Source organism: Panthera uncia, chromosome D1 (assembly GCF_023721935.1).
Source record: "Panthera uncia isolate 11264 chromosome D1, Puncia_PCG_1.0, whole genome shotgun sequence".
Taxonomy (NCBI): Eukaryota; Metazoa; Chordata; class Mammalia; order Carnivora; family Felidae; genus Panthera; species Panthera uncia.
The window spans coordinates 51,015,660-51,027,745 of NC_064808.1; the positions used below are offsets into that span (position 1 = coordinate 51,015,660).

The window sequence follows — 12,086 nt, forward strand, 5'->3', positions numbered from 1 at the left end:
CTCTTCTGCATCCCTTGTGACTCCATATGGATTTTAGAATCAGTTTGTTAATTTTCTTTTTTTGTTTGTTTGTTTATTTATTTATTTTGAGAGAGAGAAAAAGTGCAAGCTGGGGAGGGGCAGAAAGATAGGGAGAGAGAATCCCAAGCAGGCTATGCACCGCCAGCAAGGAGCCCGATGCGGGGCTTAAATGCACAATCCGTGAGATCATGACCTGAGCTGAAGTCCGACGTCCAATTGATGAACCACCCAGGTGCCCCTAGTTTGCTAATTTCTGTGAAGAATTCTGCTGTGATTCTGGTAGGGATTGAGTTGAATCTGCAGATCAGTTTAGGAAGTATTGTCATCTTCACAATGTTGAGTTTTCCATCCCTGAACATGGGAAATTTTCCCATTTATTTAGATCTCCTTTAATTTTTTTCAACAATATTTTCTATCTCTCAGAGTATAAAATTTATACTTCTTAAACTTCTTCCTAAGTATTTTATTCTTTATGATGTTCTTATAAATTGAATCATTTTTCTAATTTGTTATTAGATTGTTCATTACAAATGAATAGAAATATAAACAATTTTGTATATTGATCTTAAATATTGTATATTGACCTGCAACCTTGATAAACTCATTTGCTAGTTCTAATAATTATTTTTAGTGGATTCCTTAGGAATTTCTATATCAAGGTCAGGTCCTCTATAAATTGAGATAGTTTTACTTATTCTCTTCCAATCTAGATGCCTTTTATTTTTTATTTTTGCCTAATTTCCTTGGCTAAGACCTCCAGTACACTGTTGAATAAAAGTGGCAAAAGCCTGTATATACATATATGTATATGTACACACATGTATGTACATATGTGTACACGTATGTGTATGTACATATATGTATATGTATCCTGTATATACATACATATATATTCTTTATTATATACAAGAGCCAATAATAATAAACATTTTTTGAGCATTTACTACATGTTTTGTAAGTTCAGGAAGTAACTCATGTTTATTAGAAAGAGTTGTAACTCAAGGGGCACCTGGGTGGCCCAGTCAGTTGAGCATCAGACTCTTGGTTTTGGCTCAGGTCATGATCTCAGTGTTCATGAGTTTGAGTCCCGCATCAGGCTTGTGCCAACTGTGTGGAGCCTGCTTGGGATTCTCTCTCTCCCTCTCTCTCTGCCCCTCCCCTGCTCTTTCTCTCTCTCAAAATAAATAAATAAGCATTTTTAAAAATTAAAAAAAAAAAGTAAGAGCTGTAACTCAACACTACTTATCATGATATAGCATTCTAGAATGGTATATATCTGCTCCATTTTCAACAAGTCATTTTATAATTACATTTGTTTGTTCCAAAGAATTATAATATTGATGGCTTAATAAAGAGGACAGACAATAGTAAAGATAGTTTTTATGTCTGTGAGTCACTGTTTCTTAGGGATATTTTGTTTACCTGTTTTTCCACTCAGAGTATATTTATTTTATATCCCAAATTGTCTGTGTCAAGAACTGTGAGGAGTATGAAATTTTCTTCTACTTGCAAACTAACAAGGTATTCATTTCATGGTGGCTGGTGGAAGACACAGGAATCCTAGGTCAGAGACAAAGGAGAATTTAGTACAAACAGCCATAGTAGATTTCTCTAGATTTAATTGATGTCCTTTTTCTGACCCAGAGTCCTGTCCAGGAAACCTCATTATATTGAGTTGTCATGTCTCCCTTAGGCTCTTCTTGGATACAGCAGTATAGTTTTAAAATGTTTCAATGTGTTACTATTTTACTTTGATTTTTTAAATGGAGTTTTTATGTATACCATGTGTTTTTAATTTAAAATGTTAAATTTCTTTTTCTATATTGTTGGAATGAACCAGATTGGTGTCCCTGTGTGCTCAATTTGATTTTTTGCTACAGAATTTCCACTCTGACTGGTTGAGATGAGAGAAAGTCAATTTCATGTAAGTTGCTGAGAGATCTGCAAGAACTCGGGGACATAGTAGAGACAAAAGAGTATATCTTTAGGGAAGCAGGAAGTTACTTTACCCATTTTTCTGTGCCACAGTTGATACACCCAGCTTTACAACCTTTAATAGCTGGTCTATTTTCCCTGAAGGTATTCTGAACTTGTTATTTTTATCTGATTCAGTGAAATGGAGAGCTTAGTTAGCACCACAAAATTACAATGTAACTTCAGCTCTTTCTGTAGTATGCAAAGCTTGCTCTTCCCTATATGTTTATTATACTGTTACACAAGACAATTCAAATGTGAAAGGTGTAAGACACTAAGACTAGAAGTAGTTCTTTTTAGCGATGCATTTAATAGAATGAATAAAATGAAAGAAAACAAGGGAAGTGAGAGAAAGCTGTTTCAAGAAGAACTTTAAGGTTTCTGCCATAAGCCTCTGAACATTAATGATACATCTCCAGCCCTATGGTAAACATTGAATAGTCTGCAATGACCTGAGGAAGTGGTTTATGCAAAAGTTTAACTCTTCTTGCTCAGAAGTCAGAATTTCTTCAGTCTAAGAAGTACCTCGATGCAGTTACAACTAGAAACCGGAAAGCCCTATCCAATGGGCTAAAAGGTGATGTTTATATCTACAAGCATATGATCAGAACTTACCCACATCCCTAACCAGTCTACTGTCTTTTCTCCAAACATTCACATAAACATTTGGGATCCAGAATTTAAAGGGTTATTATCACACCATTCTCCCCAGTCAGAACCAGGAGCCTGGTTATTTTAATTTGTTTTTTCTTTCAAAAATTATTTTTTGATGATCTGTGAATGACTAGTCTACACAGGAATTCTAGCACTTCCTGGTTTCTCCTCTCTATCTAAAACTCTGAATCAAAGCATGTTTATATATGATGTCATTTCTAGATCAGGAAAATATTAATGTAAACATTTACGCACTAATCCTAATAGTATTCACTGTTGACTGGAGTCCCTGGAGTCCCCCTATATTTCAGAGCCCTCACTTTGAAGTCTTTCCATCCCCTGAGAAAAACAATGAGAAATAAAAAGTTATGCTGTGCAGGTGTGTCTGTCTTTCCTGGGTGGAATTAAATTTCTTTGTTCCCATGCCTCACCTCTCATCTAGGTATGCTTCTTTCTTTTTACATGTCCTCCCCAATGGTGTTACCTCCTGCACCTTTCTGTTCTCATCTTGAACTTATCCTCTTCAAGCCCTTTATTGGTTTTCTAACATCAGAATAAGGTGTCTGTGAGTATTATCTGAATGTGGTAATTGTGATAGGGGTCTTGGGGAGACAGATGGGGAAGATCCAGAAAAAGGTTATGGTAGCTAGATTAATGAATGGCCCTGCAAAGATATGCATACCCTAACCCCTAGAACCTGCTCGTAAGTTATATGTCAAAGGAGATTTATGGTTGCTAATCACTTGACTTTAAAATAGGGATATTATACTGGATTATCTGAGTGAGTCTGATGTAATTGCAGTGGTCTTATAAGTAGAAGAGGGAGACAGAAAAGTTTGTAGAGAGAGACAGAGATGTGACTACAGAGGTTAGAATGAGATTTGAAAAAAAACACTCAATTCACTTTTATTGTCTTTGAAGATGGTGGAAGCAAAAATAAGCCAAGGATATTTGTGTGTGTGTGTGTGTGTGTGTGTGTACACAGATATATATATTCAATACTTTCTGGCCCAAAGAGGACACAGTGAAAAAATAAGTAAACAATGGAATAACAGTTTTATTCCTTAGATTGTATGAATGGTTATTCTATGTGAAATCTTGCCTTCTTTTACTCTGGAAGAGAAACATGAGAACAGAAAATTTGTCTTCGAGAGGGATTCCCAATCATTAACAGAAGATGCTCATATATCTAGGAAAGAGAATCCAGGAAAATCATGTAAAATTCAATACAGCCATCTGATTTTTTTTTTTGGTAAAATGATTAAGAGCTGTGATTTTAAGCAGGGGAATGGACTGCATGGTTTAGGATTACTGGAGAAGGTTTCCTGGAGACATTAGTGCTTGTAAGGATCAGGAGCAAGGAATAGAATTTACACATGTTGAGAGAAGACAATATTGCACTGATAGAAAAGGCAGCAATCCAAGCAATGAGATGTAGGAATGATGGAGAAATCTATGGAAGCCTATATGGATGCCTTGTAGGGAAGAATGAGAGACACATTCACATAGGTAGAACTAAAATATGAAAGGAAACTATTGCCTCCCAAGCAGGAGATAAAATATATTCTGTAGGTGTAATGGCAGTTACAAATTTTTAAATAAGGTTGTGAGTGTCTTAATAATTTCATATTTTAAGAGAGAAATCTGGCAGCATGAGATAAAGAAAAAGGCTTGCAAGATACTGAAAGAATGGAATGGATGTCTTATTGCATGGCTCCAATAAGCGATTAATGATTAATGATTTGAAGCGATTAGGTGAGGAAGTGGAGAAGAAGTGGAGTAGGCAGATCAAACAGGGATTTTAAAGAGGATCAGAAGAGCTGGCAGATGAGACACAGGGACTGAAAGAGAAAGAAGAGCCCCAGTCAACCCTCAGATCACCATGCTCCAGTGGTGGGAGAATGATGTGATGAAAGAATAAGGTAGCTGGTCAGGAAGTTGGCAGGTGAAAAAATAATGAGTTGTGGAGAATTGTTGAATTGACCGAAGAATATTTAGGTGAAAATTTTCCTCCAGATATTGAAGAAGTGGGGCAAATAGGCAGTAGTAGGCTGGTTTGCCAGAGTCCTAATGATGCACTGGCAATAAGGAATGCAGATTTGCTAATTCGCACCTGACCCCTGTTATTTCTTTGAATGGATACCTCAGTAAGATGTTACTGAGACTTATGCCAGGTAGGATATTCAATACTTACAGCTTTGAGAAATTTCAGACTGAACTTGGAACTTTAGTTGACAACAAGGGGCCAGTAATGATCCCAGGTCATGGATCTGGTGGGACATAGTCCCAATATAGTAACAATACCGTTATGGTAATGTCTATAGATAGGGAATTATTGATTTAGTTGATGTCTCTTGGCAGCCTTTGGTAAATGCTACAGAGATTGTGACAAGAAGTAGGTTGTGTTTGCCTTAGTGTTTGTTATGTGTTGGGAATGAAAGGATTTTAGTTCTGGAAAAGACTTAAAGGGAATTTATGGCCACTCAGTTCTAGGGAAAAAAAATTACATTTTGTCTTCAAGGAATTACAGTTACCACGATGGCCACATTGAATCTGACAAGTTTCAATCCAGGTTCTTTCATTTTGGTGGGGATCCCAGGGCTGGAGCAATTCCACATCTGGATTGGGATTCCTTTCTTCACTATCTATCTGGTGGCCCTTGCTGGTAATGGCATCCTTCTTTACCTCATCACTGTGGACCACAGCCTCCACGAACCCATGTTCTTCTTTCTCTCCATGTTGGCCTCTGCAGACCTCGTATTGTGCACCACGTGTGTCCCCAAAACACTTGGCATATTCTGGTTGAAAGCTCAGAAAATCACTTTTCCTGGTTGCCTTACCCAGTTGTTCTTTCTTCACTTCAGCTTTTTTCTGGACTCCGCCATTTTGTTGGGCATGGCATTTGACCGTTACATGGCCATTTGCTGCCCTTTGAGATACACAAGTGTTTTGACACCAAGGACAATTGTCAAGATCATGGTGGGCATTGTGGGTCGGAGCTTTGGTGTCATTTTGCCTGTTGTTTTCCTGGTGAAGCGTTTGCCCTTCTGCAAGTCACGTATCATCCCTCACACATACTGTGAACATATAGGGGTTGCCCGACTCGCCTGTGCTGACATCTCCATCAACATCTGGTATGGTTTTGCTGTGCCTGTGATGACTATTATCTCAGACCTGGTCCTCATTGGTATTTCCTATGCTCTCATCCTTCATGCTGTTTTCCATCTTCCATCAAGAGATGCCCGCCAGAAAGCCCTCAGCACCTGCGGTTCCCATGTCTGTGTCATTCTCATATTCTACACACCAGCCATGTTCTCTGTCCTCACTCATCGCTTCGGACACAATATCTCTCGCACCTTTCACATCATGTTTGCCAACCTCTATGTGGCAATCCCTCCTGCACTCAATCCCATCATTTATGGTGTAAAAACCAAGCAGATCAGGGACAAGGTCATCCTCCTACTCTTTCCTAAAGGGATGAAGTGACTCTGGGCTGAGAACATGGAGAGAAAAAATTATGAAAAGTCAAGTAATCGTATTGATTTAATAGAATCTCTTATGTAAATCAGTAGCAGGAAGCCCTCCAATACGGATTCAATTCCCATGAATTTCAAGACGTTAATTCTGTTGGAGAAAATCATTGGTAGAATTACAGTAAGAAAGGTAAGGATTTTTCAAGTCCCTAGAAAATGGCAGACATCAGATGGAAGTATCCTAATTTTCTACGATCAAAAGTATAAATGCAAGATAGGTTTACACTTCCTTTGGTCCTTTTATCCTGTTTCAATGTCCTCTTTAAATACATTTTGAAAAGGAAAGAAAAGAAAAAATAGTACTTTGTTCACAGGTTGTTTACCACTCAGTAAGCTCATAAATTCAATAACCATCTGCATGCTGAAAATTCCCACATCTAAAGCTCTACTCCCAATTCTCTATCCCACATAGCCAACTCTGTATTTGGTAGCTCCTCCTCGTTATCCAACTGAAACTTCACAATAAACATGAACCAAAATTCACTTATTATTGATTATGTCTTCTGAATATCCTTTAAATTCACTCACATGTTTCACATTAAAATACGATTACCTCTTTCTCTGTGTGTGTCCTGAATCTTTTCAACAGCCCCATTTGGAATTTGCTAACTACAAATTATTCTCTTTCCCATCCATTTTTTACTCAGAAACTAGAATGATCTTACTAAACCCCAATTAGATTATGTCAATCCTCTACTTAAAAATTATTCACAGGACACCTGGGTAACTCATTGGGTTAAGCAACCAACTCTTGGTTTTGGCTCAGGTCATGATCTCACAGATCAAGGCCCATGTCAGCACAGAGCCTGCTTGGGATTCTCTCTCTTTCCTTCTCTCTCTCTTTCTCCCCTCACGCCCCCCTCCACCCATGCTCTAGTGTGCATGCTTACGCTTTCTCTCTCTCTCTCTCAAAAAAAAATCATTCAGGTTGCCCATTTTTCTTGGAAGAAAACTCAGATGCCCTAATATATCTTCAAAGCCTTTTACAGCATTGTTGGTGCTAACCAGTTTTTGCATGGTGTTCGCTGACCACCTCTCCCCTTTCCTCTCCCCTTTCCTCTCCCCTTTCCTCCTTACATCCGCCTCATGCTATAATCACCCTGTGTGTCTTATGCTTTTTCAAACTCTATTCTTCCTTCTGGACTTCCACACATACTATTTCCTCTGGAATCTGAAGCTGAGCTTGAACTTGGGTAGGAAAGGGAGTGAAAGGAAATAATTTTTCAATTCCTTCTTATTGTTCTATTTCACACCCACCAGGATGACTGTAATTTCTTAAAAATGAGAAATAACATGTTGGTGAGGATGCGGAGAAATTGGAACCCTAATGCATTGCTAGTGAGAATGTAAAATGGTGTAGCCTCTGTAGAATAGAGATTGGCAGTTCCTCAAAAAGATAAATGTAGAATTATCAAATGAACCATTCCTACTCTTCAGCATAAACCAAAAAGAATTGAAAACAGATGTTCAACCCAAAACTTGTAAATAAATGTTATAGTGGCATTATTTACATTAGCCCCCAAAATGGAAACAACTCATATCAAATGCATATCAACTGATGAATGGATAAAACAAATACATTCAATCTGAACAATGGGGCCTTTGTCAGTCATAAAAGGGAATGAAGTTGTGATACATAATATAACACAGATGAACCTTGCAAACACTATGCAAAGTGAAAGTAGCCAGACACAGAAGACTACTTCTGTATCATATGATTCCATTTATGTCAAAAGTCCAGAATAGCCAAATCCATAGAGACAGAAAGTCAGTTAGTAGTGGCGAGGTGACTGAGGGAAGGTGAAATAAAGAGCAACTTCTTAGTGAGAACGTGATTTCTGTTCAGGGTGATAAAAATGTTCTGGAATTAGATGGTGGTGATGCTTGCAAACATTGTAAATGCACTAAAAGTCACTAAATGACACACTGTAAATGGTTGAGATGGAGAATTTTATGTGATGTGAATCTTACCTTAATAAAAAAGTTAAATAATATGCTCAGCATCATATAAATAATAAATGAGTATAAAGCTAATAAATCTGTCTGATTTCTTAATTTTTTTTAAATGTTTATTTATTTTTGAGAGACAGAGAGAGAGAAAGACAGAGACAGAGCTCAAGAGGGGAAGGGTCAGAGAGTGAGGGAGACACATAATCTGAAGCAGGCTCCAGGCTCCAAGATGTCAGCACAGAGCCTGATGCGGGGTTGAACTCAGGAACCGCAAGATCATGACCTGAGCCAAAGTCAGATGCTCAACCAACTGAGCCACCCAGGCTACAGGAATAGAATGGGGAGGAGAGACAGGGACAGGGACAGGCACAGGGACAGCAGCCAGCCAAGACTTACATGGTTGATTACATGGTTGAGTATTGTGGAAGTAGAAGACCATTTATACTGGAAGTTTGGACTGAGCATGTGTGATTTTTTTTTTCATGTTTATTTATTTTTGAGAGAGAGAGAGAGACAGAGCATGAGCAGGGGAGGGGCAGATAGAGAGGGAGACACAGAATCTGAAGCAGGCTCTCGGCTCTGAGCTGTCATCACAGAGCCTGACACAGGGCTTGAACCCATGAACTGTGAGATCATGACCTGAGCCAAAGTCTGACACTTAACTGACTGAGTCACCAGGTGCCCCAATCATGTGTTGCCTTTTAAATACTCATGTTATCAACCTTGTTCTGAATGCACAGGCAAAGTGTTCTTGATCAGGGACAGATGATCATTATTTACTTAAAGAGCAAATAACTCTGTGGTTCCCCATATTTGATTCTTACCAGTAGGGCTTTACAATGAAGGCTCGGTCACATGTCCTATACATACAAGTGTCCTATATGTGCAAAATCTAAGATTAAAGAAAAATGTATTTTCTCTGCTTGTAGAAGCTGGAGAGACTATTTTTCCTCTCCTTGTCTCCCCCCTCTTTTGGGGGAAAGTTTCCTGAGAGACTGATGAGGAATAAATCTCTCCAGGGAAAAGATGAGACACTCATCTTCAGCTCTAAACCCAGCCACGTCTTTGTACTTCTGCAATTAGCTAAATCTCTCTGGAGTTTTCTCACTATCTGTAGTTATCGCACTATTGTAAATTAACTTCCTAAGATTTGCTCTTAGCCCAGGATGCCAAGATTTTGGCAAAAGTTCTTCAGAAAACCCAGCTCAGGAAAAACAAAAATACTTTCTCTATACCCAATATGCCAGGAATCTGAGCAGACAGCTGAGAAGGAAGTTCTGTGGTTCTGGAGCAAGGTAGAATTTCCTTGAAAATTCCTAGACGGGCTTCTGAAGGAAGTAGGAAGCCAGCCCACACTGCCTGGAATAGGGACAGTGCAGCCTGAGTAGCTGAATAGTGTGTGTCGTCGTCCCCCATCAGAAGTGGGTGGCGCACCTCTGATAGGGACAAGCCTTGAGAGGACACCTCCCTGTGGCTAGATTCACCCTGCTGGGAAAAGAAGGGAGGCAGGAGATAGAAGGACTTTGCTGCAGACAAAGGATGGGGGTTTTTTGCTTTGTTTTGTTCTTGACCTTTGGCCATAAGCAGGGTGAAAGCTCAAACCAGGGAACTTAATGCCATTAACGGCAGTGACACAACACATTTGTATAGCATTTTATAATTTGTAAAGTGCTCTAGTGTTCAGTTTCTCTTTGGCTCTTCATACCACAACCCTGTGAGATAGATGTTAAGGAGTCTGAAAAGAGGGTTACTCCAGTGCAGATTAGAAGGGTTGCACAGGACACCCAGCATCCAAGGCAGTTCGTGTTTCCAAACACTTAATTGCCTTGTCCTTTTTTTCCCTTCCTAAATCACATACTCACAACAGTAAAGATTTCCTTTGTGCGGATTGCATCATCAAATATTCCCATTTGTGTAATGAGATTGTGAAGGTGTTCTTTTGTTAATAAAATGAGACAGAAGAGGGAACCTCAACATTTCCCTTATTTAAGGTGTGCACTCTAGTTTGTTTTCTTTAATGTTTATTCATTTTGAGACAGTGAGAGATTGAGAGTGAGGGAGGGGCAGAGAGAGAGGAAGACAGAGGATCCAAAGCAGGCTCTGCAACGACAACAGAGAGCCCAATGTAGGGCTTGAACTTAGGAATCACGGTGAGATCATGACCTGAGCCAAAGTCAGAGGCTTAACCAACTGAGGGACCCAGGCGCCCCTGTTCACTCTCATTTGTATTTAATATAGCAATTGGGAAGGACACATAGAGATGTATTCTATAAATCTTATTTTTGTTTGATAGAAATAGAAATGTTACTAGTAAATAGTGAAGAACCCTATAGACATTTAAAATAGTAGTTTTATGCTTATGAATACACAGGTTTTCAAGAACCTGTTTACCTTTGAAATAAGGGACTCATACAATTTGGGTCATTTCTATTGAATGAAAAAAAAAAAAACACAACTAATTCCATAGCAGGTAGAGTCTATCCTAAATGACAACTTATCTGTCCGCTTTTTAAAATAGGATCATTCCTCCTCACCTCTAAAAAATCACAATGAGAGCCAATCATCCTTAGCAACACTTCCTTTTTGAAGAAAACACAAGGGCCACTCTTTCACGAATCTGTTTGGTCTTTACTCCATAGATAATTGGGTTCATCACAGGGGAACGAGAACATAGAGATCGGCCAACAGGATGTGGACATGCTTAGGGATTTTTCGGCCAAAGTGCTGAGCAATGACAGTGAAAATCCCAGGAAGGTAGAACATGAGGATGACACAGACATGGGAACCACAGGTGCTGAGTGTTTTCATCTGCACATCATGGGATGGCAGCCTGAAGACCGCCTGGAGAATGAGCCTATAGGAGACGACTATTGTCACCATATCTAGCATTACACTGAGTAATGGCACAGAGATTCCATACCAAATGTTGACGGTGATATCAGCATAAGCCAACTTAGCCAGCCCCATGTGTTCACAGAACGTGTGGGCAATGATGTTTGTCTGGCAGAAGGGCAGGTGCCTCACTAGAAAGATAACGGGGCAAACAGTTGCAAAACTCCTGAGCACTACAACACGCCCTATTTTGCCGATGACACCATGGCTAAGAATGATGGTGTACCTCCGTGGGTAGCAGATGGCCACATAGTGATCAAAAGCCATGGCCAAGAGAATGCCTGATTCCACCACAAAGGCAAAATGCATAAAGAAGAGCTGGGTTATACAGCCACCAAAAGAGATGTCCACATCATCAAATCAGAAGATGCTCAGGGCTTTGGGTACTGTGGATGTGGATAGAATCAGATCCCAAAAAGCCAACACAGAGAGGAAGAGGTACATAGGTTCATGAAGACTTTGCTCCACTGCCACCACACAGATCAGGATAACATTTCCTGACACAGCCACCAGGTACATCAGGCAGAAGGCGATGGAGATCCACATGTGCAGCTCCTTCAGGTCAGGGATGCCATTGAGGACAAACATATCATAATTGACAGTGGAGTCATTGGGATCAACCATGCCTGAATTATGGTATGGGACCTTCATCACTTGTCTATAAGGAGAAAGAAAGTTTGAGAGCTAGCCCTTCACAATCAACTAGCATATATTTATTAGTTAATGGACTCAGACATCTGCCATGTAAAATTTCCATTAGTAAGTTTTCTCCGACGCAGACCTAATTGTGTGTAGTATTCTACATTGTGGAGAAAGGTCCTAAAAATTCAAAGTAAGATCAAAGAATTTCATAAAGATGCTTCCGAGGAAAATCCTGAGCCTGGTACTGTTTTCTCACACAATGGTCATAAATGAAAAATGATGGTCATGCAAAATTTTAAAACTTGTAATAATAATTTGTAGTCTCTGACTAAACATTTTAAGAAATGGAAGAAAATTATAAATTTTTGTAAAGAATATTAAAAACCAAATAAAAACAAGAGTTTTTTTTTTTTTTCTGAT

General features: G+C 39.1%; 1 protein-coding gene and 1 pseudogene across 1 annotated transcript; one reads left to right on the forward strand and one right to left on the reverse strand.

Annotated features, from left to right (window-relative positions):
• The first annotated feature begins 5,150 nt into the window (after positions 1-5,150).
• LOC125914054 (olfactory receptor 52H1-like) lies at positions 5,151-6,217 on the forward strand. Its single transcript, XM_049619188.1, has one exon. It carries the CDS (start codon positions 5,188-5,190, stop codon positions 6,133-6,135), a length of 948 nt encoding a protein of 315 aa, XP_049475145.1. The 5' UTR covers positions 5,151-5,187; the 3' UTR covers positions 6,136-6,217.
• Positions 6,218-10,614: 4,397 nt separating this feature from the next.
• LOC125913676 (olfactory receptor 52B2-like) lies at positions 10,615-11,654 on the reverse strand (annotated as a pseudogene).
• Between the last annotated feature and the right edge of the window lie 432 nt (positions 11,655-12,086).

Coding starts and splice junctions, on each gene's coding strand:
- LOC125914054 (XM_049619188.1), top strand. CDS start 5,188: ATGGCCACATTGAATCTGACAAGTTTCAATCCAGGTTCTTTCATTTTG.